The 25,236-nt window shown below is 54.7% G+C and overlaps 2 protein-coding genes across 2 annotated transcripts in view; both read right to left on the bottom strand.

Annotated features, from left to right (window-relative positions):
• The window catches only part of LOC142827533 (uncharacterized), a 33,017-nt gene extending 10,560 nt beyond the window's left edge, over positions 1 to 22,457 (bottom strand). Inside the window, exon 1 of the mRNA XM_075923136.1 lies at positions 22,413 to 22,457. Within this exon, the coding sequence (XP_075779251.1) occupies positions 22,413 to 22,457 (45 nt within the window). The remainder of the gene's footprint in view (positions 1 to 22,412) is intronic.
• The window catches only part of BCL2L11 (BCL2 like 11), a 161,683-nt gene that overhangs the window by 89,385 nt on the left and 47,062 nt on the right, over positions 1 to 25,236 (bottom strand). The gene's annotated exons all lie outside the window — the stretch shown is intronic.

The following is a 25,236-nucleotide window of genomic DNA, read 5'->3' as shown; positions in this document are numbered from 1 at the left end:
CCTGCCTGAGTGGCCAGAGCTGGAACTATGTGGGTGAGCAGAAGGGGTTCTCTCCAAACGAGCGGGGGCCTCACACACATTGGTCTGGTGGTCGCATACCAACTGGCAGAGCTGTTCCTCTCTCTGCTCAGCACTTGGCCACTAGGTTAGCTTCTGTTGGCCAAGCACCTCTCCATGGGCACTGGCCATCCCAAGCTGGGAGCTGCCTCCTCCTCCCTGTGAAAGCCTTGTTGTAGCCAGCCATTCTCCCTGGTCCTGCTGGTCTCTCTGGGGCCCTGCTGCGCCTTGTGAAGTCTCCTCCCCAGTCTTCTTGCCCTTCTGTGTCAGCCAGCTCAGCACCTCCGGGCTCTTCTCCACCCTTTGGAGTGAGGTCAGTCCCCGAGCCTGGGCTCTTCTCCACCCTTTGGAGTGAGGTCAGTCCCCGCGCCTGGGCTCTTCTCCTCCCTTTGGAGTGAGGTCAGTCCCCGCGCCTGGGCTCTTCTCCACCCTTTGGAGTGAGGTCAGTCCCCGCGCCTGGGCTCTTCTCCACCCTTTGGAGTGAGGTCAGTCCCCGCGCCTGGGCTCTTCTCCACCATTTGGAGTGAGGTCAGTCCCCGCGCCTGGGCTCTTCTCCACCCTTTGGAGTGAGGTCAGTCCCCGCGCCTGGGCTCTTCTCCACCCTTTGGAGTGAGGTCAGTCCCCGCGCCTGGGCTCTTCTCCACCCTTTGGAGTGAGGTCAGTCCCTGCGCCTGGGCTCTTCTCCACCCTTTGGAGTGAGGTCAGTCCCCGCGCCCGGGCTCTTCTCCACCCTTTGGAGTGAGGTCAGTCCCCGCGCCTGGGCTCTTCTCCACCATTTGGAGTGAGGTCAGTCCCCGCGCCTGGGCTCTTCTCCACCCTTTGGAGTGAGGTCAGTCCCTGCTCCTGGGCTCTTCTCCTCCCTTTGGAGTGAGGTCAGTCCCTGCGCCTGGGCTCTTCTCCACCCTTTGGAGTGAGGTCAGTCCCTGCGCCTGGGCTCTTCTCCACCCTTTGGAGTGAGGTCAGTCCCCGCGCCTGGGCTCTTCTCCACCCTTTGGAGTGAGGTCAGTCCCCGCGCCTGGGCTCTTCTCCATCCTTTGGAGTGAGGTCAGTCCCTGCGCCTGGGCTCTTCTCCACCCTTTGGAGTGAGGTCAGTCCCCGCGCCTGGGCTCTTCTCCACCCTTTGGAGTGAGGTCAGTCCCCGAGCCTGGGCTCTTCTCCACCCTTTGGAGTGAGGTCAGTCCCCGCGCCTGGGCTCTTCTCCACCCTTTGGAGTGAGGTCAGTCCCCGAGCCTGGGCTCTTCTCCACCATTTGGAGTGAGGTCAGTCCCCGCGCCTGGGCTCTTCTCCACCCTTTGGAGTGAGGTCAGTCCCCGCGCCTGGGCTCTTCTCCACCCTTTGGAGTGAGGTCAGTCCCCGCGCCCGGGCTCTTCTCCACCCTTTGGAGTGAGGTCAGTCCCCGCGCCTGGGCTCTTCTCCACCCTTTGGAGTGAGGTCAGTCCCTGCGCCTGGGCTCTTCTCCACCCTTTGGAGTGAGGTCAGTCCCTGCGCCTGGGCTCTTCTCCACCCTTTGGAGTGAGGTCAGTCCCTGCGCCTGGGCTCTTCTCCACCCTTTGGAGTGAGGTCAGTCCCCGCGCCTGGGCTCTTCTCCACCCTTTGGAGTGAGGTCAGTCCCCGCGCCTGGGCTCTTCTCCACCATTTGGAGTGAGGTCAGTCCCCGCGCCTGGGCTCTTCTCCACCCTTTGGAGTGAGGTCAGTCCCCGCGCCTGGGCTCTTCTCCACCCTTTGGAGTGAGGTCAGTCCCCGCGCCTGGGCTCTTCTCCACCCTTTGGAGTGAGGTCAGTCCCCGCGCCCGGGCTCTTCTCCACCCTTTGGAGTGAGGTCAGTCCCTGCTCCTGGGCTCTTCTCCACCCTTTGGAGTGAGGTCAGTCCCTGCGCCTGGGCTCTTCTCCACCCTTTGGAGTGAGGTCAGTCCCCGCTCCTGGGCTCTTCTCCACCCTTTGGAGTGAGGTCAGTCCCTGCTCCTGGGCTCTTCTCCACCCTTTGGAGTGAGGTCAGTCCCCGCGCCTGGGCTCTTCTCCATCCTTTGGAGTGAGGTCAGTCCCTGCGCCTGGGCTCTTCTCCATCCTTTGGAGTGAGGTCAGTCCCCGCTCCTGGGCTCTTCTCCACCCTTTGGAGTGAGGTCAGTCCCTGCTCCTGGGCTCTTCTCCACCCTTTGGAGTGAGGTCAGTCCCCGCGCCTGGGCTCTTCTCCACCATTTGGAGTGAGGTCAGTCCCCGCGCCTGGGCTCTTCTCCACCCTTTGGAGTGAGGTCAGTCCCCGCGCCTGGGCTCTTCTCCACCCTTTGGAGTGAGGTCAGTCCCTGCGCCTGGGCTCTTCTCCACCCTTTGGAGTGAGGTCAGTCCCTGCGCCTGGGCTCTTCTCCACCCTTTGGAGTGAGGTCAGTCCCTGCGCCTGGGCTCTTCTCCACCCTTTGGAGTGAGGTCAGTCCCCGCGCCTGGGCTCTTCTCCACCCTTTGGAGTGAGGTCAGTCCCCGCGCCTGGGCTCTTCTCCACCCTTTGGAGTGAGGTCAGTCCCCGCGCCTGGGCTCTTCTCCCCCCTTTGGAGTGAGGTCAGTCCCTGCTCCTGGGCTCTTCTCCTCCCTTTGGAGTGAGGTCAGTCCCCGCGCCTGGGCTCTTCTCCACCCTTTGGAGTGAGGTCAGTCCCTGCGCCTGGGCTCTTCTCCACCCTTTGGAGTGAGGTCAGTCCCCGCGCCTGGGCTCTTCTCCACCCTTTGGAGTGAGGTCAGTCCCCGCGCCTGGGCTCTTCTCCACCCTTTGGAGTGAGGTCAGTCCCCGCGCCTGGGCTCTTCTCCACCCTTTGGAGTGAGGTCAGTCCCCGCGCCTGGGCTCTTCTCCACCCTTTGGAGTGAGGTCAGTCCCCGCGCCTGGGCTCTTCTCCACCCTTTGGAGTGAGGTCAGTCCCCGCCCCTGGGCTCTTCTCCACCCTTTGGAGTGAGGTCAGTCCCCGCGCCTGGGCTCTTCTCCACCCTTTGGAGTGAGGTCAGTCCCCGCGCCTGGGCTCTTCTCCACCCTTTGGAGTGAGGTCAGTCCCCACGCCTGGGCTCTTCTCCACCCTTTGGAGTGAGGTCAGTCCCCGCGCCTGGGCTCTTCTCCACCCTTTGGAGTGAGGTCAGTCCCCGCGCCTGGGCTCTTCTCCACCCTTTGGAGTGAGGTCAGTCCCCGCGCCTGGGCTCTTCTCCACCCTTTGGAGTGAGGTCAGTCCCCGCGCCTGGGCTCTTCTCCACCCTTTGGAGTGAGGTCAGTCCCCACGCCTGGGCTCTTCTCCAGCCTTTGGAGTGAGGTCAGTCCCCGCCCCTGGGCTCTTCTCCACCCTTTGGAGTGAGGTCAGTCCCCGTGCCTGGGCTCTTCTCCACCCTTTGGAGTGAGGTCAGTCCCTGCGCCTGGGCTCTTCTCCATCCTTTGGAGTGAGGTCAGTCCCCGCTCCTGGGCTCTTCTCCACCCTTTGGAGTGAGGTCAGTCCCCGCGCCTGGGCTCTTCTCCACCCTTTGGAGTGAGGTCAGTCCCCACGCCTGGGCTCTTCTCCACCCTTTGGAGTGAGGTCAGTCCCTGCGCCTGGGCTCTTCTCCACCCTTTGGAGTGAGGTCAGTCACTGCGCCTGGGCTCTTCTCCACCCTTTGGAGTGAGGTCAGTCCCCGCGCCTGGGCTCTTCTCCACCCTTTGGAGTGAGGTCAGTCCCTGCGCCTGGGCTCTTCTCCACCCTTTGGAGTGAGGTCAGTCACTGCGCCTGGGCTCTTCTCCACCCTTTGGAGTGAGGTCAGTCCCCGCGCCTGGGCTCTTCTCCACCCTTTGGAGTGAGGTCAGTCCCCGCGCCTGGGCTCTTCTCCACCCTTTGGAGTGAGGTCAGTCCCCGCGCCTGGGCTCTTCTCCACCCTTTGGAGTGAGGTCAGTCCCCGCGCCTGGGCTCTTCTCCACCCTTTGGAGTGAGGTCAGTCCCCGCGCCTGGGCTCTTCTCCACCCTTTGGAGTGAGGTCAGTCCCCGCGCCTGGGCTCTTCTCCACCCTTTGGAGTGAGGTCAGTCCCCGCGCCTGGGCTCTTCTCCACCCTTTGGAGTGAGGTCAGTCCCTGCGCCTGGGCTCTTCTCCACCCTTTGGAGTGAGGTCAGTCACTGCGCCTGGGCTCTTCTCCTCCCTTTGGAGTGAGGTCAGTCCCCGCGCCTGGGCTCTTCTCCACCCTTTGGAGTGAGGTCAGTCCCTGCGCCTGGGCTCTTCTCCACCCTTTGGAGTGAGGTCAGTCCCCGCGCCTGGGCTCTTCTCCACCCTTTGGAGTGAGGTCAGTCACTGCGCCTGGGCTCTTCTCCACCCTTTGGAGTGAGGTCAGTCCCCGCGCCTGGGCTCTTCTCCACCGTTTGGAGTGAGGTCAGTCCCCGCGCCTGGGCTCTTCTCCACCCTTTGGAGTGAGGTCAGTCCCCGCGCCTGGGCTCTTCTCCACCCTTTGGAGTGAGGTCAGTCCCCGCGCCTGGGCTCTTCTCCACCCTTTGGAGTGAGGTCAGTCCCCGCGCCTGGGCTCTTCTCCACCCTTTGGAGTGAGGTCAGTCCCTGCGCCTGGGCTCTTCTCCACCCTTTGGAGTGAGGTCAGTCCCTGCGCCTGGGCTCTTCTCCACCCTTTGGAGTGAGGTCAGTCCCCGCGCCTGGGCTCTTCTCCACCCTTTGGAGTGAGGTCAGTCCCCGCGCCTGGGCTCCTCTCCACCCTTTGGAGTGAGGTCAGTCCCCACGCCTGGGCTCTTCTCCACCCTTTGGAGTGAGGTCAGTCCCCACGCCTGGGCTCTTCTCCACCCTTTGGAGTGAGGTCAGTCCCCACGCCTGGGCTCTTCTCCACCCTTTGGAGTGAGGTCAGTCCCCGCGCCTGGGCTCTTCTCCACCCTTTGGAGTGAGGTCAGTCACTGCGCCTGGGCTCTTCTCCACCCTTTGGAGTGAGGTCAGTCCCCACGCCTGGGCTCTTCTCCACCCTTTGGAGTGAGGTCAGTCCCCACGCCTGGGCTCTTCTCCACCCTTTGGAGTGAGGTCAGTCCCCGCGCCTGGGCTCTTCTCCACCCTTTGGAGTGAGGTCAGTCCCTGCGCCTGGGCTCTTCTCCACCCTTTGGAGTGAGGTCAGTCCCTGCGCCTGGGCTCTTCTCCACCCTTTGGAGTGAGGTCAGTCCCCGCGCCTGGGCTCTTCTCCACCCTTTGGAGTGAGGTCAGTCCCCGCGCCTGGGCTCTTCTCCACCCTTTGGAGTGAGGTCAGTCACTGCGCCTGGGCTCTTCTCCACCCTTTGGAGTGAGGTCAGTCCCCGTGCCTGGGCTCTTCTCCACCCTTTGGAGTGAGGTCAGTCACTGCGCCTGGGCTCTTCTCCACCCTTTGGAGTGAGGTCAGTCCGCACGCCTGGGCTCTTCTCCACCCTTTGGAGTGAGGTCAGTCCCCGCGCCTGGGCTCTTCTCCATCCTTTGGAGTGAGGTCAGTCCCTGCGCCTGGGCTCTTCTCCTCCCTTTGGAGTGAGGTCAGTCCCTGCGCCTGGGCTCTTCTCCACCCTTTGGAGTGAGGTCAGTCCCTGCGCCTGGGCTCTTCTCCATCCTTTGTAGTGAGGTCAGTCCCTGCGCCTGGGCTCTTCTCCTCCCTTTGGAGTGAGGTCAGTCACTGCGCCTGGGCTCTTCTCCATCCTTTGGAGTGAGGTCAGTCCCTGCGCCTGGGCTCTTCTCCATCCTTTGGAGTGAGGTCAGTCCCTGCGCCTGGGCTCTTCTCCTCCCTTTGGAGTGAGGTCAGTCCCCGCGCCTGGGCTCTTCTCCATCCTTTGGAGTGAGGTCAGTCCCTGCGCCTGGGCTCTTCTCCTCCCTTTGGAGTGAGGTCAGTCACTGCGCCTGGGCTCTTCTCCACCCTTTGGAGTGAGGTCAGTCCCTGCGCCTGGGCTCTTCTCCTCCCTTTGGAGTGAGGTCAGTCCCTGCGCCTGGGCTCTTCTCCACCCTTTGGAGTGAGGTCAGTCCCCGCGCCTGGGCTCCTCTCCACCCTTTGGAGTGAGGTCAGTCCCCGCTCCTGGGCTCTTCTCCACCCTTTGGAGTGAGGTCAGTCCCCGCGCCTGGGCTCTTCTCCTCTCTTTGGAGTGAGGTCAGTCCCTGCGCCTGGGCTCTTCTCCTCCCTTTGGAGTGAGGTCAGTCACTGCGCCTGGGCTCTTCTCCACCCTTTGGAGTGAGGTCAGTCCCTGCTCCTGGGCTCTTCTCCACCCTTTGGAGTGAGGTCAGTCCCTGCGCCTGGGCTCTTCTCCACCCTTTGGAGTGAGGTCAGTCCCTGCGCCTGGGCTCTTCTCCACCCTTTGGAGTGAGGTCAGTCCCTGCTCCTGGGCTCTTCTCCACCCTTTGGAGTGAGGTCAGTCCCCGCGCCTGGGCTCTTCTCCACCCTTTGGAGTGAGGTCAGTCCCTGCGCCTGGGCTCTTCTCCACCCTTTGGAGTGAGGTCAGTCCCCGCGCCTGGGCTCTTCTCCACCCTTTGGAGTGAGGTCAGTCCCCGCGCCTGGGCTCTTCTCCACCCTTTGGAGTGAGGTCAGTCCCCGCGCCTGGGCTCTTCTCCACCCTTTGGAGTGAGGTCAGTCCCTGCTCCTGGGCTCTTCTCCACCCTTTGGAGTGAGGTCAGTCCCCGCGCCTGGGCTCTTCTCCACCCTTTGGAGTGAGGTCAGTCCCTGCTCCTGGGCTCTTCTCCACCCTTTGGAGTGAGGTCAGTCCCCGCGCCTGGGCTCTTCTCCACCCTTTGGAGTGAGGTCAGTCCCTGCTCCTGGGCTCTTCTCCACCCTTTGGAGTGAGGTCAGTCCCCGCGCCTGGGCTCTTCTCCACCCTTTGGAGTGAGGTCAGTCCCTGCTCCTGGGCTCTTCTCCACCCTTTGGAGTGAGGTCAGTCCCTGCTCCTGGGCTCTTCTCCACCCTTTGGAGTGAGGTCAGTCACTGCGCCTGGGCTCTTCTCCACCCTTTGGAGTGAGGTCAGTCCCCGTGCCTGGGCTCTTCTCCACCCTTTGGAGTGAGGTCAGTCCCTGCGCCTGGGCTCTTCTCCACCCTTTGGAGTGAGGTCAGTCCCCGCGCCTGGGCTCTTCTCCACCCTTTGGAGTGAGGTCAGTCCCTGCGCCTGGGCTCTTCTCCACCCTTTGGAGTGAGGTCAGTCCCCGCGCCTGGGCTCTTCTCCACCCTTTGGAGTGAGGTCAGTCCCCGAGCCTGGGCTCTTCTCCACCCTTTGGAGTGAGGTCAGTCCCCGTGCCTGGGCTCTTCTCCATCCTTTGGAGTGAGGTCAGTCCCTGCGCCTGGGCTCTTCTCCTCCCTTTGGAGTGAGGTCAGTCACTGCGCCTGGGCTCTTCTCCACCCTTTGGAGTGAGGTCAGTCCGCACGCCTGGGCTCTTCTCCACCCTTTGGAGTGAGGTCAGTCTCTGCGCCTGGGCTCTTCTCCACCCTTTGGAGTGAGGTCAGTCCGCACGCCTGGGCTCTTCTCCACCCTTTGGAGTGAGGTCAGTCCCTGCGCCTGGGCTCTTCTCCTCCCTTTGGAGTGAGGTCAGTCCCTGCGCCTGGGCTCTTCTCCACCCTTTGGAGTGAGGTCAGTCCCCGCGCCTGGGCTCCTCTCCACCCTTTGGAGTGAGGTCAGTCCCCGCTCCTGGGCTCTTCTCCACCCTTTGGAGTGAGGTCAGTCCCCGCGCCTGGGCTCTTCTCCTCCCTTTGGAGTGAGGTCAGTCCCTGCGCCTGGGCTCTTCTCCTCCCTTTGGAGTGAGGTCAGTCACTGCGCCTGGGCTCTTCTCCACCCTTTGGAGTGAGGTCAGTCCCTGCTCCTGGGCTCTTCTCCACCCTTTGGAGTGAGGTCAGTCCCTGCGCCTGGGCTCTTCTCCACCCTTTGGAGTGAGGTCAGTCCCTGCGCCTGGGCTCTTCTCCACCCTTTGGAGTGAGGTCAGTCCCTGCTCCTGGGCTCTTCTCCACCCTTTGGAGTGAGGTCAGTCCCCGCGCCTGGGCTCTTCTCCACCCTTTGGAGTGAGGTCAGTCCCTGCGCCTGGGCTCTTCTCCACCCTTTGGAGTGAGGTCAGTCCCCGCGCCTGGGCTCTTCTCCACCCTTTGGAGTGAGGTCAGTCCCCGCGCCTGGGCTCTTCTCCACCCTTTGGAGTGAGGTCAGTCCCCGCGCCTGGGCTCTTCTCCACCCTTTGGAGTGAGGTCAGTCCCTGCTCCTGGGCTCTTCTCCACCCTTTGGAGTGAGGTCAGTCCCCGCGCCTGGGCTCTTCTCCACCCTTTGGAGTGAGGTCAGTCCCTGCTCCTGGGCTCTTCTCCACCCTTTGGAGTGAGGTCAGTCCCTGCTCCTGGGCTCTTCTCCACCCTTTGGAGTGAGGTCAGTCCCCGCGCCTGGGCTCTTCTCCACCCTTTGGAGTGAGGTCAGTCCCTGCTCCTGGGCTCTTCTCCACCCTTTGGAGTGAGGTCAGTCCCTGCTCCTGGGCTCTTCTCCACCCTTTGGAGTGAGGTCAGTCCCTGCGCCTGGGCTCTTCTCCACCCTTTGGAGTGAGGTCAGTCCCTGCGCCTGGGCTCTTCTCCACCCTTTGGAGTGAGGTCAGTCCCCGCGCCTGGGCTCTTCTCCACCCTTTGGATTGAGGTCAGTCCCCGCGCCTGGGCTCTTCTCCTCCCTTTGGAGTGAGGTCAGTCCCCGCGCCTGGGCTCTTCTCCACCCTTTGGAGTGAGGTCAGTCCCCACGCCTGGGCTCTTCTCCACCCTTTGGAGTGAGGTCAGTCCCCGCGCCTGGGCTCTTCTCCCCCCTTTGGAGTGAGGTTAGTCCCCGCTCCTGGGCTCTTCTCCACCCTTTGGAGTGAGGTCAGTCCCCGCGCCTGGGCTCTTCTCCACCCTTTGGAGTGAGGTCAGTCCCTGCGCCTGGGCTCTTCTCCACCCTTTGGAGTGAGGTCAGTCCCCGCGCCTGGGCTCTTCTCCCCCCTTTGGAGTGAGGTCAGTCCCTGCGCCTGGGCTCTTCTCCACCCTTTGGAGTGAGGTCAGTCCCCGCGCCTGGGCTCTTCTCCACCCTTTGGAGTGAGGTCAGTCCCTGCTCCTGGGCTCTTCTCCACCCTTTGGAGTGAGGTCAGTCCCTGCTCCTGGGCTCTTCTCCACCCTTTGGAGTGAGGTCAGTCCCTGCGCCTGGGCTCTTCTCCACCCTTTGGAGTGAGGTCAGTCCCCGCGCCTGGGCTCTTCTCCACCCTTTGGAGTGAGGTCAGTCCCTGCTCCTGGGCTCTTCTCCACCCTTTGGAGTGAGGTCAGTCCCTGCGCCTGGGCTCTTCTCCACCCTTTGGAGTGAGGTCAGTCCGCACGCCTGGGCTCTTCTCCACCCTTTGGAGTGAGGTCAGTCCCCGCGCCTGGGCTCTTCTCCTCCCTTTGGAGTGAGGTCAGTCCCCGCGCCTGGGCTCTTCTCCACCCTTTGGAGTGAGGTCAGTCCCCGCGCCTGGGCTCTTCTCCACCCTTTGGAGTGAGGTCAGTCCCCGCGCCTGGGCTCTTCTCCACCCTTTGGAGTGAGGTCAGTCACTGCGCCTGGGCTCTTCTCCACCCTTTGGAGTGAGGTCAGTCCCTGCTCCTGGGCTCTTCTCCATCCTTTGGAGTGAGGTCAGTCCCCGCGCCTGGGCTCTTCTCCACCCTTTGGAGTGAGGTCAGTCCCCGAGCCTGGGCTCTTCTCCACCCTTTGGAGTGAGGTCAGTCCCCGCGCCTGGGCTCTTCTCCACCCTTTGGAGTGAGGTCAGTCCCTGCGCCTGGGCTCTTCTCCACCCTTTGGAGTGAGGTCAGTCCCTGCGCCTGGGCTCTTCTCCACCCTTTGGAGTGAGGTCAGTCCCTGCGCCTGGGCTCTGCTCCACCCTTTGGAGTGAGGTCAGTCCCCGCGCCTGGGCTCTTCTCCACCCTTTGGAGTGAGGTCAGTCCCTGCTCCTGGGCTCTTCTCCACCCTTTGGAGTGAGGTCAGTCCCCGCGCCTGGGCTCTTCTCCACCCTTTGGAGTGAGGTCAGTCCCCGCGCCTGGGCTCTTCTCCACCCTTTGGAGTGAGGTCAGTCCCCGCGCCTGGGCTCTGCTCCACCCTTTGGAGTGAGGTCAGTCCCCGCGCCTGGGCTCTTCTCCACCCTTTGGAGTGAGGTCAGTCTCTGCGCCTGGGCTCTTCTCCACCCTTTGGAGTGAGGTTAGTCCCCGCGCCTGGGCTCTTCTCCACCCTTTGGAGTGAGGTCAGACCCTGCTCCTGAGCTCTTCTCCACCCTTTGGAGTGAGGTCAGTCCCTGCGCCTGGGCTCTTCTCCACCCTTTGGAGTGAGGTCAGTCCCCGCGCCTGGGCTCTTCTCCACCCTTTGGAGTGAGGTCAGTCCCCGTGCCTGGGCTCTTCTCCACCCTTTGGAGAGAGGTCAGTCCCTGCTCCTGGGCTCTTTTTGGTCCCTTCAAGACTTGGCCAATGTATTTCTAGCCATAGCCCACGACCACCCAAGCTTCACAGGAGGAGTCGGGTGTTTCCCACTGCCAGCTGTGCCTCCCTCCCATGGTTCAGGCACAGAAGGAAAATGGTGGCAGTTGGCATCTCATGGGCCTCAACCACCTTCTCCTTTATAAGGGTCTGAATCCATGAAGCCCATCCCTTTGGACCCGGAGACTCAGCGTGTGACTTCCACCTTGGCTAGTCCCTGTTTGCAAGCTCTGTCCCAGTTTGCCCATCACTAGTCCACGAAGGGGCAGCTGTGCAGAAGACGGCCAGCCAGCACTTGAACCTATTGCCTGTCTGTGCAGCCACCATCTTTCCACCTCTGAGGGGCCATCAGGACTGGAGGAACCTTTGATTCTGTGCACCCTGCCTCCAGAGGCCTGGGCGTAGTGGGGCCTTCTTGCTCAGCCTCCAAGTGTTTGCTGTGGCAGGGCTGCAGGCCTCACCGCAGCTGACAGTGTCCTGGGCCCCTTCCCCTCCCCCCCCAAGCCTCAGCATTCCACGTTCGGTGATAGTCCGGCCGTAGGGCCTCTACCCTGGTGATGTGGAAGGAAGCTCTTGCAGCTGCTGGGTAGTTTTCCTTGCGGCTCAACACCTTCAGCAGAGTACATGGCTCAATGTCTCTGCACCCACGCCCATCGCCTGACACCTGCACCCGAGTTCACCCTTCCAGGGTAAGCCAGCCCCAGCAATAGCCCTCGAGGAGGGCCTCCAGCAGGAATTTTTATCCCTGGAAGCACTTATGGAATGTTTTCATGGAGATAAAGAAACAGTCTAAAGTGGATTTCAGGCATCGATGGGACCTAGTATCCTGCAGGCCACCGGGGCTGGTTCTGTGAGGGATGGGACCAGGAGCTGTCACCACGGTGGCCACACAGTCACATATCACCAAGAAGGCTTCAGGGCCATCTTCTGGGACCATCTTCATGAGTCTGACTGGGATCCCTGGAGCAGTGTTCCCTGTAAGCTGAGCACTTGTGGGGCACCCTTGTGGAATGAGGAGTAACGGTAGTTCGGACTAGGAAGCCTAGTTCGAACTACCTAGTTCGTGCCGCGTGTAGCCGCGCGGCACAGGGTTCGAATGAGCGGGGATTTAAAAATGGCGGTGCCCGGCTTATGCAAATGAAGCCCGGGAAATTCAAATCCCGGGCTTCATTTGCAAGTGCGGTATGCCTACATTACCCTCCTAGTTCGAACTAGCGGGGTAGTGTAGACATACCCCCAGAGGACCCTGGCCCTGGGCTGGCCTGATCCTGGCCCTGGTCCCAGGGGGTTGCCAGAGCACCGCTGTCTGCTGGGCCAGGTGTTGTGGCTCTTGGTGCTGTGTGGTCAGCTCTCACATGAAGTGCTGCTCCCTGTGGGTGTTGCACAGCCAGCTGGGGCAGGCACAGACTCTGTTGCTGCTGCAGCTGGTTGCCTGTTGGTGGCTCTCAACCGCCCACTCCAGCAGATGCTCCACATTCAGATCACCCTCCCCCTGCATTTGTTTTTCTGCTGGCCTTCCTTTTGTCTGGTAGCACAGCCTGGGCACCGTGCCCTCATTCTCTGCCATCTACGAATGGGGGAGCCCCTGCCGGGTGGTTAGAGTCCTGCCTGTGGGTAGGAGACCCAGGCCCTCCCACGCCACCCAGGGGCCCTCTTGGGTGCCATAAGGAAGGCGTCTGCTCCCTGCAATCTAGCTAATGCCACACCCATGTCTCTTCCTAGTGCTCCGTCCCTCAGGGAGACTGTGGCTTGCAGTTACCTGCAAGCTAAGGTGTCCCAGCTGTGTGCAACCACCCTCCTCTGAGTAGCCCCTCCTCTGAGGGGCGTGCAGCTCTGTCTGTTCTACCTGACCCTGGAAAACCACCCACAACCAAGCATGGAAAGCACCAGGACCCCCACGAACACCAGAAAGTATAAGCAGAAGGGCCTGCTTTGAAAGTCTGCATCAAGATACTGGGCGGGGTTTGCGTCATGACATCATGAGGCTAGGCGGGGTTTGCGCTATGACATCATGAGGCTAGGCGGGGTTTGCGCTATGACATCATGAGGCTAGGCAGGGTTTGCGCTATAGCATCATGAGGCTGGGCAGGGTTTGTGTCATGGCTTCATGATGCTGGGTGGAGTGCACAACAGGGAGCCGAATGCCCACGGGCACTTGGATCCAGTAGTGCTCAGGGTCCATATTGCTACAGCCTGGAACTCACAGGAAGGTGAAAGGGAAACACTCCAGGTTCACAGGCTCTAATCAGATTGGGCTTTTACAGAATGTCCACACTCCGGTCATCTGAAGCAGTGGGCTGTGCTCACAAAAGCTCATGGTACCATCTCCATGTTTTGTTAGTCTATAAAGTGCTACCAGACCATTTGTTGCACAATTCTTTAGTTGCTTTCCCCCAGCCCTGACAAGCAAGTCATGTAAAGACGGCACCAAGCAGCGCTGTATGCCAACAAGCGAGGGGAAAGGAAAATCGGTACACCAAGTGATTTCAGTTTGAAACTCTCTGCAATTTATAACCACCAAAATTTATCTTCTTTTACTTTTGAAATATTCCTTCAAATTACGCCGCTGCCTTCTGTGCCCCACGCCAGCACAGACAAGCCGTTGGCTTCTAGCAATCCTTTCAGTTTTGCTCATCGAATCCACGCACGGGGAAACCCAAACTACATGGTGTGCATCAGAGCAAACACAATTTGTTTGCTCTACAATCTAAAAGCCAGTGCTCTCATTTAAGGAGGTTTCCCTCCTGTGGGGTCCCACGGGGCCAGACCCCACTGCCTTTACTCATACGGAGTGGCTGCTCCCTCTGCGAGGATGGATCTCCATTGAAAACACAGTGTCTGGTAGTGGATTTTCAGCCTCCCCTGGATGATGAAAGCAGCAGTCAGGTTCACTAAGGGTACGTCTAGACTACAAGCCTCTTTTGAAAGAGAGCGTCTAAACTGCAACCTCTTCTTTCGAAAAAGTGAGCCGCTTTTTCGAAAGAGAGCACCCAGGCAGTCTGGATGCTCTGTTTCGAAAAAGCCCTGTTTGCATTCAAGAACGCCTTTTTTCGAAAGAACACTTTTGAAAAAAGGCGTTATTCCTCATGAAATGAGGATTACTGCCATCGAAAGAAAAGCTACGTTCTTTCGATTTAATTTCGAAAGAACGCGGCCGTCGTCTAGACGCAGGTGAAGATTTTTTGAAAAAAGGCTACTTTTTTGGAAAAACCCCTGCAGTCTAGACACGGCCTAAATGAGAAAAGTTGGTCCCTGGTTAAACTCTTGATCGGCTCTAGGCAATCACAGCTTTTACTTCAGTGTTGAGAGTGTTAACGTCCATGGCTGTCCAGGGACTGGAACCCTCTCTGCAGGAAGAGAGGCAGCCCAGATGCAGCTATGCAACGTGCCCTGTGTTGCTCCTTCCTGTGGGCGGAAAGATATATTGGTCTTCATGTCCATTCAGCCCTTAGGAGCCACTTCTGATACTTTTTGCCTTTTCTTGTACCTGCCAAAAGCAGCTGTACCTGTCTGGATGGGATCTGCAAAAGCACTTAGCATTGGCCCACCTTTGCTATCTATCACTGAAGCCACTGGTAAAACTACCATTGCATGTCCATGGGGGCAGTTAGTCTAATGCCGATTGCCTCTGGAAATTCCACCCTCTGGTTTGTCTCAGGCCAGGCTGTGCTCCAATGCCTCGGCGGTGATGAGACCACGGCTGGAGGACTGTGCCCAGATCCCATGACCACACATTCCAAAGGATGTTGAAATTGGGAGTGGTTCAGAAACACACCTACTAGTGAGAGTCCAAAGTGGTGCATGCAACATAGCTAACTGAAGGGACACTTAAGAGTGAACTTGAACTTGGTTCACAGGTTCCTATATGGAGACAAGACAGCTGCTAACAGATGGTTCTGTAATCTAGGGGTATGTTTACACTAGGAAATTATTTCGAAATAACTTATTTCAAAATAGTAACTCCCGAAAGGACTATTTCGAAGTAGCATGTCCATACTACAAGGAAGCCTGAAAACTAGCCCGAGGCAGGCTCCCCTAAAATGGATGTTCTACCTTGACATAGGGCCCCAGAAGGCAGTGGGGAGTAATTACTTTGAATGACTCTGTGGGGGAGCTATTTCGAAATAGAAGCAGTGGAGCATCCACACTACTGCTATTTCAAAATAGCTATTTTGAAATATGCGTTATTGCTCATGGAAAGCAGGAGTTATTGTTTCGAAATAACCAGCCCGCTCTTTTGAAATAACAGGCTTGGTAGTGTGGATGCTCCACTGGTTATTTTGAAATAACTCCCCAGAGTAGATCAGAGCTAGTCGACAAAGGAGAACAAGATGCAATGGCTGGAGGTTTAGGTTAGAAAAATCCAAGCTAGAAACAGGGTCCTATTTTGATAATTTATCATTGGAACAACTTACCTAGGGACTTGGTAAATCCTTTGTCATTGGGGCTGTGTCTAGACTACACCTCTCTGTCAACAGAGAGATGTAGATTAGGCATGTCGAAATTGCTAATGAAGGAGGGATTTAAATATCCCACGCTTCATTAGCATAAACATGGCCACCGCTTTTTTTTCGAAACGGAGATTTTTCAAAAAAACCAGCAGTCTAGACGCGGATCTTTCGAAAAATAAACCCTTTTTTGAAAGATCTGGTAAACCTCATTTTGTGAGGAAAAAGGTTTTTTTTTTTTTCAAAAGATCTGCGTGTAAACTGCCGTTTTTTTACGAAAAAGCTCAGTTTCGAAAAAAGGCGGTGGCCATGTTTATGCTAATGAAGCTCAGGATATTTAAATCCCTGCTTCATTAGCAATTGCAACGTGCCTAATCTACATCTCTCTGCTGACAGAGAGGTGTAGTCTAGACGTACCCTGGAGTCTTTAATCAAGAGTTAAGTCTAGAAGATACTTTAGCCAACCGCAAGTTACAGGCTTTTCTCACTGGGAGAAATTCTCTAACCTGGGTTACACGGGAGGTTTATAGTGGCCTCATCTGCCCTTAACATCTCTGTACATGCGTCTGGCTCTACTTGTCTATTTCACATCCCTGTGGTCAGAATGAAAAAAATATGTGGCTTTGGCTTGATGCTATTGATTAAGCTCCGCCCACTCTGTCCAGCTCTGCTCAGTTCTGGAGGCCTTTTCTGATCAGCAGTGAAATAGTTACACTGGCTTGGGCATTATTCACTTCAGACCTAAGGACAGTGGGATTTTACAGCTGTTTGGGCCCTGATCCAACTAAGTGGCCAAGAACAATGGGATGGCTCATGTGCTTAAAATTAAGCATATGCATTGGGGGGCCTCACCCTTCTGGATCTTTCTGTGTGCACACTAGAGCACTGCATCAGGTTACATTGGCAAGGGGTTATCTATGCATCTGCCAGGATGAGAAACTTCACTGGTGTTTCTAATTGAGTATTTACATTTGCCAGGGGCCAGCAAAGTGGATGGTGTCCCACTGATCCCCAGGACAACCCCACCTCTGTTTCCATCAACAGCGTATTTCGACTTGCCGGCATTAATAAAAGCACAGTGACTCCCCGCCCTGGTCTTCCCAGTGTCTCCTGCCTATATTCTGCTTCTCTTGGGCTGTAAGATTTTGGGGGCCAGAACTCTCTGCAGTGTGCCTTGAACAGCATCAGTCACTCTAGGCCAGGGGTGGGGAACCTTTTTTGGGTCAGAGGCCGCTGACCCACAGAAAAATCAGTCGGGGGCCGCACACGAGTGAGATGCTCAAAAAAAAATCACCGATTTGGCCCCTGTCTGAGAAGGAGGAAGACGCTCCCCACATTCCCTGCCCACACCAGAGCCTCAGGAGACCCCGGCTAGTAGCTTTTGTGTGCTCCAGCCCCATTGAGGGACAGCGGGGGGCTGGAGCACCAACGTGGGGAGAGCCCTGAGCCTTGGGGGCTGGATCCAGGCAAGCTGAGGGCCGCATCCAGCCCCCGGGCCTGAGGTTCCCCACCCCTTCTCTAGGCCCTTAGATCATAATCATTGTCAGTTGTGGAACGTACCTTTCACGGGGTGCTCATCTGCATAGCAGGTAGGGTGCTTACATGTCTGAGATTCCTGCTCAGACAGTGCTACTCTGTCAATTTCAATATCCTGTTTGCACATGAGAATGCAGCAGGCAGTGGTGGGGGTGGAGAGTGGGGAAATGTGCCTTTGTCTGTGAAGAAACCTAGCACCTACGCTGGCTACTGAAAGACGTAGAAGATGTGAATGATGATCCCCCCCCCCCCCCCCCACCACCACAAATGCTGTAGCCCTTGGATTGAACTAATAGACATCCCCAGACTATGAGGGCAGGTACAAAGGGTTCTTTTTTAGAAAGGCCTGGTCGTTCTTGTAAGGGGCCTTTGCATAATACACAACAGGAGCCCGGCTGGAACAGTAAACAGGTTTTTTGACATTAGGGCAACTTCCTGGGGCATTGGGATTCAGTCAACCAGAGACTCTTTGACACAATTACGTCACCTGAATTCTCATTCTGCAGTTCTCTCATTAGGATGGTGCCACACCCATGGGCAATTGTTCTTAGTGGTCGGCACATCAATGCAAAAGCCGGGATGCAAACAATTTCTGACTAGACAGGCCCGACTTAACAAACACCCTGCCCATGGAAAATATAGACGTACTTTGTCCTATTCTAGCAAAACCGTCTCCAGACCGATTTCCCGTCTTTCTTCCCTGCTGGTTTTTCTGTGCTCCTGGGGCATGGGAGAGATATAGCTGGAATGGGCAGGTGTGTCTTATGAGGCTTTTCCACAGCAGGGTTTGCTATTGCTTAAGGAATGGGCCTCAACTCCCCACAGAGCTCTCCATAGCACACAGCCACAGAGGGGAACGCCTGATCCATCATGTGGCCGCAACATTGCTGGGCACTATTTCACATGCGCTAAGCCTGCTCATTGTAGGCACTGGGCACCCACAGTGAGGGTAATGATACTTCGGCAAAACCAAAGAAACTCAACACAGCTTAGAACGGTGTGCCAGATTTCTAGCGAGGCAAGGCGGGGGGAGGTCAGATCTTTTACTGGGTCAACTTCCGCTGATGAGAGAGAAGCTGCACAGAGCTCTGCTGCAGGGCTGGGAAACATACTCCAAGAGGCACAGCTAAATACCAGGCGGAACTGACGGCTTAGCCGAAGTAGTTTGCACGTATTCAAAGGGACCATTCTAGGCGAAGTGGCCTATTTCCATCACTACAGTCATACATAAAAAAGGGTTAGTGGGTTACACACTGCTGGAAGAAGCCATTCATCCAGCATCTTTATGGAAACCATTATTTCAGTGGAAGCAGAGTGGAGAATGTAAGCTCCCAGAATTGTCTTGCCTTCTGAAGGGGATGGGCAGGTGTCCTTTGAGGCTAAGGCCTGTGATGGTTTTGTGAAAAGTGCTTGCCATGGGTGACAGGGTGGGTTGCTTTGTCGCGTTCCTGTGTGAGTTCACTCGAGGGTGTAGTGATTGGCTTGGTTCGCCCACACAGTTGTTATTGTGGCAGTTAGCGCAGGGAGTGAGATACACCCATGTTGTGATAGACTTGGGTAGGACCCATGGCTCTCAAAAGGTGTGTTGTGGTAGTGTTGATCACTGTAGCAGTGTAGCTATGCCTGCAGGGTTTGAATTTGTTGTTGCTTTTTTAAATTGTACCCTTTGGTATATATGGCTGTGACTATTTTCTTCCACTATTTGATCTGAGGAAGTGGGTCTGGCCCACGAAAGCTCATCCCCTAATAAACCATCTTGTTAGTCTTTAAAGTGCTACATTGTCCTGCATTTTGCTTCAGCTACCCCAGACTAACACGGCTGCATTTCTATCACTGTTCTTCTTGTTGTTTTGAGTTGGAGTGTCCTGGCCAGAGGGGAGCTTGTTCCGATGATGAGCTTGCCAAGGTTAGGGGGTGTTTGAAGGCCAGATTTTTATTTGAAGAGGGTACATACATCAGAGCCACTAAGGTCCAGAAAAGGACTATAACAGCGCAATGGTCCTCATTCACTTCTATTACCACATGGGTCTAGTCTAGCTCCCAAGTGGAACCTGAAGGTGGAGAACCCAAGAGGCAAATGATAAAGCACTCCAAACTTATTTATTTAAAAAATTCTTATGATTTTAATGCCATCTCATGATTTTTGGTGGTCTTTACTTGTGATTTTTGCACACATGGAGTGGTGATAGTGTTAACTTTACACACGCATGTGATCATAAAGGGGCAATTCACATGAATAAACTGAACTTAAAGACGGTGCTGAAAATTATACTTTCACACCCTTTTCCAAGCACGAGCTTTCTATAAAAAGGCTCCATAGACATCATACACTATATCATATCACTTTTACAATGATTTTGTTCCAATAGCAACACACTCAAAAGCTGCCTAAACTTCTTGAACTTTTTGCATCTGTTAATGCTCACACTGAAATACTGCAATGTGTATAAAATGAGGCAGTTAGACATTTTAAAAATATTCAAATCTTTGCAGAGTTGTGAGGAAGGAATTATTAAAAACAACAGGACTGAAATAAGGTCTGGTTGTCAACAGCCAGATGCTTTTTCTATTTTCTTCTTGTAGCTCATTTTGGTTTCTGTGTGGGTGGCTCATGTGAACAGAAAGGTTATTGGGCAAATGTTTTGAGTCTAAAGCAGGTTGTCCTTTAAAAATCTAAATGTAAGGCTGCCTCTTACATGTATTGTCAAGGGTAAAATGTGGCTGTTTGGTAAGCTTGTTCGACAGTATCTGAGCATGTTTCTCCTTGAAAGAGTAGTGAGAAGATATCGAAGGCCCTATTCTTAACTAAACAGGTGATCTCCATGCAAGGGAATGAATACTCCTCAACCTGTTGACTTTCTACTGGATTTCTGTTCAGCCAGGGGTTTGCTGTGCCCTGCCCTCTCTCACAGTGAATGCCAAAGACGCTCTCTCCTAAGGCATTCCCAAGATTCACATGTCTCAGGGGGATCTGCTGGAGGAAAGACCCCACCCCTTGCCTTTCACTGCCTCCCGGCCCCCAGCTCCCTGCTGTCACTGGCCCCTCTCGGAGTCATCCTGCTGCCCAACTGCAATATTCTAAAGGAAACGGTGGAGGGGGCACACCCCCATGGATGAAGATCTGCCCACAGCAGCTTGCTTTTTTGTGTCCAATGGAATGGGGAGGGGGGCAGAGAACATGGAGGAACAGGTCCAGACCCCAGTCCGTCCCCATCTCCACCAACAAATTGGTTTGTTGCATTGCTTTAGTTGGTAGGGCTTTCGTGGGGCCAGGACTTGGGGAAATAGGAGAACTAACTGAGCTGGCCATTTGTAGTGCTGGAGAGGGGCTGGAGGGTGGGCCAGCACAGTGGGGATGCCCCACTAAGCCCCGAGAGGGACGTAGGTCTTGTGCACTCCCACTGCACGGGGGAGAATTTCATTGTTGCCGAAGTTTAAAACACACCAACTGTCAGACAATGTCAGTGACATTTTTCTCACATCTGCAGGCTGCTTGTAATGAGTTCAGATAATCATCTGTTTAAACTTCTCATTCTCAAATCACATTCTTCCTTGGTGAATCACGGGAACTGTTCTCTTGGAACAAATCTGTTTCGACTTTGTCCTCATCTCCATTGTTGTAAACTATTTCAGCTATTAAGTTATATTTATTTTGAAACTGCATTTCAAAGGTCATATGATTTGCACCATCGAATTTGGGCCAAGCCAGGACACTGTTTGTCAATAAACAAAAGAAGCCCTCAGTCACTCTGCTGTGAATCTCAATGCATGAGTCTCTGCTAGCAAAAGGAGCAGTCCTATCTGTCTGGAGCCAGTGTGTGTTTAACGTCCACTGACATTAATTTTTCGTATGCATCAAAGGCTGAATACATACCAAATGACAGCATGTATTTATCACTAGCAGCACTATTGAATGTGGTATCCCCCTGTTTATAAGTCTAAGGATCAAATTAGCCCTTTTAGCTACAGCATGACACTGGATGCTTATATTCAGCTAATTAACAATCATGATTCCAGGGCATAACCCCCCATCTGGAAAGCAGAGGCTGTGTGCTTTGATCCTAGATGGAGAACCTTGCATGTGGCTACACTACATCTGTTGTATAGTTGTGTCCAGTTTACCAAGCAATCCAGATCTCTCAGTGACCTGTTTCATCATAATTTGCCAGCTCACCAACATCAGGGTGTGTCTACACTGCAAAGTTTTTTCAGAAACGCGGCCGTTTTCCTGAAAAAACTCCAATTATGTCCACAGTGCAATCACATTCTTTTGAAAAAAAATCGAAAGAACAGAGGGGTTTTTCCGACATTGGTAAACCTCTTTCTATGAGGAAAAAGGCATGTGTGGATGGGGAAGAGGGAGTTCTTTCGAAAGAAGAGGAAAGAGGAAAAAGTACAGGTACCCTGGTGGCCACTCCCTCCATAGTAAATCACAGCTTACATGCGAGATAGCGTCCATTCAGTGTGGACGCTATCTTTCAAAAAAGCAATCTGCTTTGGCAGTGTAGACGCTCTCTTTTGGAAGAAGTTTTTCCGGAAGATCTCTTCCAGAAAAGCTTCTTCTGAAAGAAGCCTGCAGTTTAGACAAAGCCTTAGTGTTATCTGCAAACCTTATCAGCAAATATTTCATATTTTCTTTAAGATCTGTAATATAATATTGCACAGGGATGGGCCAAAGCTCAGACTGCACAGGAACCCATTAGAAACACCCCAACTAGCTGTTAATTCAACACTGACAATCACTTTTTGAGATTTAAGAGGCAGCCAGTTTTTAATCCATTGAAGACATGCCATATTGACTTTGTATAGTGCTGATACTTTGACCAGAATGTTGTGTTGGAGTGTGATGGGCACAGGATGGAGCAAGGTTAACTCCACCAGTTGTACCTGGAGCAGGAGACAGACAGACCTGGGTTCCCCTAACAGCTACAGCTGGAGTAGCACCAGGGCAGCGAATGGGCAGTCTGCGAAGGGGGAACGCTGAGTGACCTGGTCACAGGGAGAAGAGCTGCAAACCACAGTCAGAGTGTTGGTGTGCGCACCGCAGACCTGGGGTGTCAGCCTCAAGAGTTACTCCCCAGAATGGCCTGGAGGAGGTACCAGACCAGCAGTGGGACATGAAGGATTCCCCTTGACTTCAGCAGGCTTTGGATCCAGCCACTCCCTCAGGCAACATGAGTCAAAAGGATTTCTGCTAATCCTCCTGGCCACATGGGCTGGGCTCAGCCAATGAGGGAATTAGAACAATACCATGTGACTCTTGCCCAATCTTAGCCAACCAACCTATGCAATGTGATGCCTCAACCCAAGTGAGAAGACAGCAGATGGAGTGAGCACAGGCTGCTTAGTCTGCATGGGAGCGAGGCACTGAGTCAGGCTCTCCATGTAATTGTTAAGCATGGGATAGACTGAGGAACTGTAACCTCTATAATCAGAAAACCTTCTTCCGAAACCATTAATAGAAAGAGTTAAACCTATCTCTACCAGGGATGTAAAACCCCATTTAGTTAGTTAACCGGTTAAACTTTCTGTTTAACCAGTTAACCAGGATTAAATGGGGGAGGGGTGTGCTCCAGCCAGCTGGGTTTGAGTGGCTGCCCCACCTGCCGCAGCTGGCCTGGAGCACCCTGTCCCATGACATGCCCTGCAGGGCTCCCTCTGCAGCTGGTGGGAGCTGCTCCAGACCCCACCCATTAATCTTTCACATCCCTAATCCCTGCTTTGGGTTAAATCCAGTCTGGCTACGCAGGTCAGAGGCCAGCCCCAAACCGATCTGGGTGGATGCTGCCTAGTTCATTGCTCGGAGGGCAGAATGTATGACTCCAACCCTCATGGGCACATGATACACGCCTGCCCCCTGCGTGGACTGCTTCTGGCTCTCAGAGCCCCTGGGAAGCACCATGAGGCCAAAGTTGCCGAGCTAGAGGAGCAAAGAATTGTTTATAAACGCAGCATAAAAAGGGTACTGTGGAGTGGCCCTACCTTAGAACAGGCTTCCCGGATCCTTGCATTGAGGATCAACTGCATGCTGAATGAACATCTAGGGAGCCTGGAGGGAACGCCGCCCCAGATGGCATTCTCCTTCTAACTGCAGGGGTGGAATGACTGACAATTCTTCTGCCCCTAAGGAGGCAGCAGCGGGCTGGGAGGCACAGACAGGCTGTGGTGACAGCAGATTTGATCATCAAGAGTGAGAAGAGCCACCTGTGAGTTGTCAGCTGGGTGCTTACTAGACAGCTAGAGAGACTTCTGGGGAGAGCTGGAGAGGAGCCTGGGGCTGCGGTACATGCTGGTACCAGTGATGTAAGGAGCTGTAGGACAGAGGCCCTGGAAGTTCAATTCCGATGGCGCGGCAGCAGGCGTTAGTCTGGGGCCCAATGGTCACATTCTCTGAAATGTGTCTAGTTTTGCACGTGTGCACTGAGGCAGAAAGAACTTCAGGGTCTCAGTGCCTAGCTGATAAGATGGCGTGAAGTAGAGTTCATTAGTTGACAATATTAGTTGATGGCCTTCCAAGGGAAGTAGTGGGGGCAAAAGATCTATCTGGTTTCAAGATTAAACTAGATGGGTTTATGAAGGGGATGGTTTGATGAGATAACATGATCTTGGTAACTAATTGTCCATTCATTATCAGTGGGAAATAGGTCAATGGAGGGATGATAGGAGTTACTATAGAGAACTTTCTGGGTGTCTGGCTGATGAGTCTTGCCCACATGCTCAGGGTTTAGCTGATCGCCATATTTGGGGTCGGGAAGGAATTTTCCTCCAGGGTAGATTGGCAGAGGCCCTGGAGGTTTTTCGCCTTCCTCTGTAGCATGGGGCACAGATCACAGCTAGAGGATTCTCTGCATCTTGGGATCTTCAAAGTATTTGAAGGCTTCAATATCTGAGATATAAGTGAGAGGATTATTCTGGGAGGGATGGATGAGATTCTGTGGCCTGCACTGTGCAGGGGGTCAGACTAGATGATCATAATGATCCCTTCTGACCTTAAAGTCTATGAGTCTATGAGTCTAATATGTGGGAGAAAGAGGAGCCCCCCCTGAGGTGACAGGTGCCACCTTAATCAACATGGAACCAGTATGCTGGCTTGTAACATAGAGGAGATGCTAGAGGAATAGTTAACCTAAGGCCTAGGGGAAAGGTAGCAGGAGCAGTGGAGGAGCACACAAGTCAGATAGACATCTGTTACAGATGTTGGTGCTACAACCGACTCTGTGTATCTGGGCAGGCACACGATGCCGATTACAAAAGAACTAGAACAGGGGCAGGGTAAGAGCGCAGAGCCACAGTCTATACAAAAGCAAAAGGGTTTTAAATGAAGGCGTTAAATAAAAACAGACTCTTGGTCTAAAATAAATGTGATTAATGACCACGTGCACATGCAGAAAAGCTGTTCTCGATGGCCACAGAGGGCAGGACAAGAGGCAATGGGCTCAACCTCCACCCCAGCAGATTTCGACTGAATCTCAGGAAACGCTTCCAAGCTATGAGCACCACGGGACTATGGAACCGATGCCAAGGGAGGCTGTGGAAGCTCCTTCACTGGAGGTTTTCGCAAGGAGGCTGGATAGTAGGGATGCAAACAGAAAACTGGTTAGAATCGCTCTTATGGGGTGACACTTACTGGGTACCAGTTAACTGGTACCCAGCAGCAGCCCCCCTGCTGCAGCCTGGGGTAGGGGGCCAAGAGTAGGAGCTGGTTGCCCTGCACGTGGGGGGCTGAGAGAAGCTGGACCAAGGACGGAGGGGCAGGGAGGTGAAGCATGATCCCCCTTTATTAACCAGGAGTTTACATCCCTACTGGATAGCCACCTGTCTTGGACTGTTTGGCAAGAAATCCTGCACCTCGGCAGGAGGTTAGACCAGATGACCTCTGTGGGTCTTTCTAACTCTATGGTTCTGTGATTCTAACATGCTTGGACTCCCGTTAGGTGCTTGACAGTCACATAACAGTTTGCTTAAAAAACTAGAATGACATACATGTACCATGGCACACGACTAGACGCTGATAGATCTCAAAATGTAAATTGTACCTGGGAATCATCACTGAGCCGGTCTGTTTCCAGTGAGGACCTGCAGGGTTCAGTTTTTGGAGCCATGGCAGGGTTCCCTATAGGCTGCGTGGCAGCCCAGCTTCACAGGTGATTCATCAGCCCTACCCAGTCGGAGGCTCAGGGGTCCGTGCAAGGAGCTGACTCACTGGGCGGGGCTGACTACTCATCTGCGAAGCTGTGCTGCCCCCCAGCTTAGAGGGAACACCAATCCATGGTATTTAGTATTTTTATGAACGACTGGGAAGAAAAGGGAAGATCCTCACTGACTAAGTTTGCAGATGACACATAACTTGGGAGTAATAAATAACAAAGAGGACAGGTCATTGACTAGATTGCATGGTAAACTGGGAACAAGTGGATACTGTGCATTTTAATGCAGCTAAATGTATAAATATCTAGGAGCAAAGAACATGGGCTGCACGTACAGCATGGAGGACTTCCTCCTGGGAAGCAGGGGCTCCAACATCAGCTGAACATGAGCTCCAGGGTGATCCTGTGGCCGTAGGAACCAATATTGTATTGGAATTCATAAACAGGGAAGTTGCAAGTAGGAGCAGGGAGATGATTTCACCTCTGCATTTGGCACTGGTGCAATTGCTGCTGGAATCCTGCACCCAGGTCTGGCGCCCACAATAGAAAAAGGATGTTGATAAATTGGAGAGAGGCCAGAAAAGGTCACAAGAATGATTAAAGGACTACACAGTCTGCCCTCCAGTAATAAACTTAAAGTCCTCAATCTATTTAGCCTG

The sequence above is a fragment of the Pelodiscus sinensis genome, chromosome 3 (assembly GCF_049634645.1).
Source record: "Pelodiscus sinensis isolate JC-2024 chromosome 3, ASM4963464v1, whole genome shotgun sequence".
In the NCBI taxonomy this organism is placed as follows: Eukaryota; Metazoa; Chordata; order Testudines; family Trionychidae; genus Pelodiscus; species Pelodiscus sinensis.
This window is presented reverse-complemented; position numbering and strand designations above follow the sequence as displayed.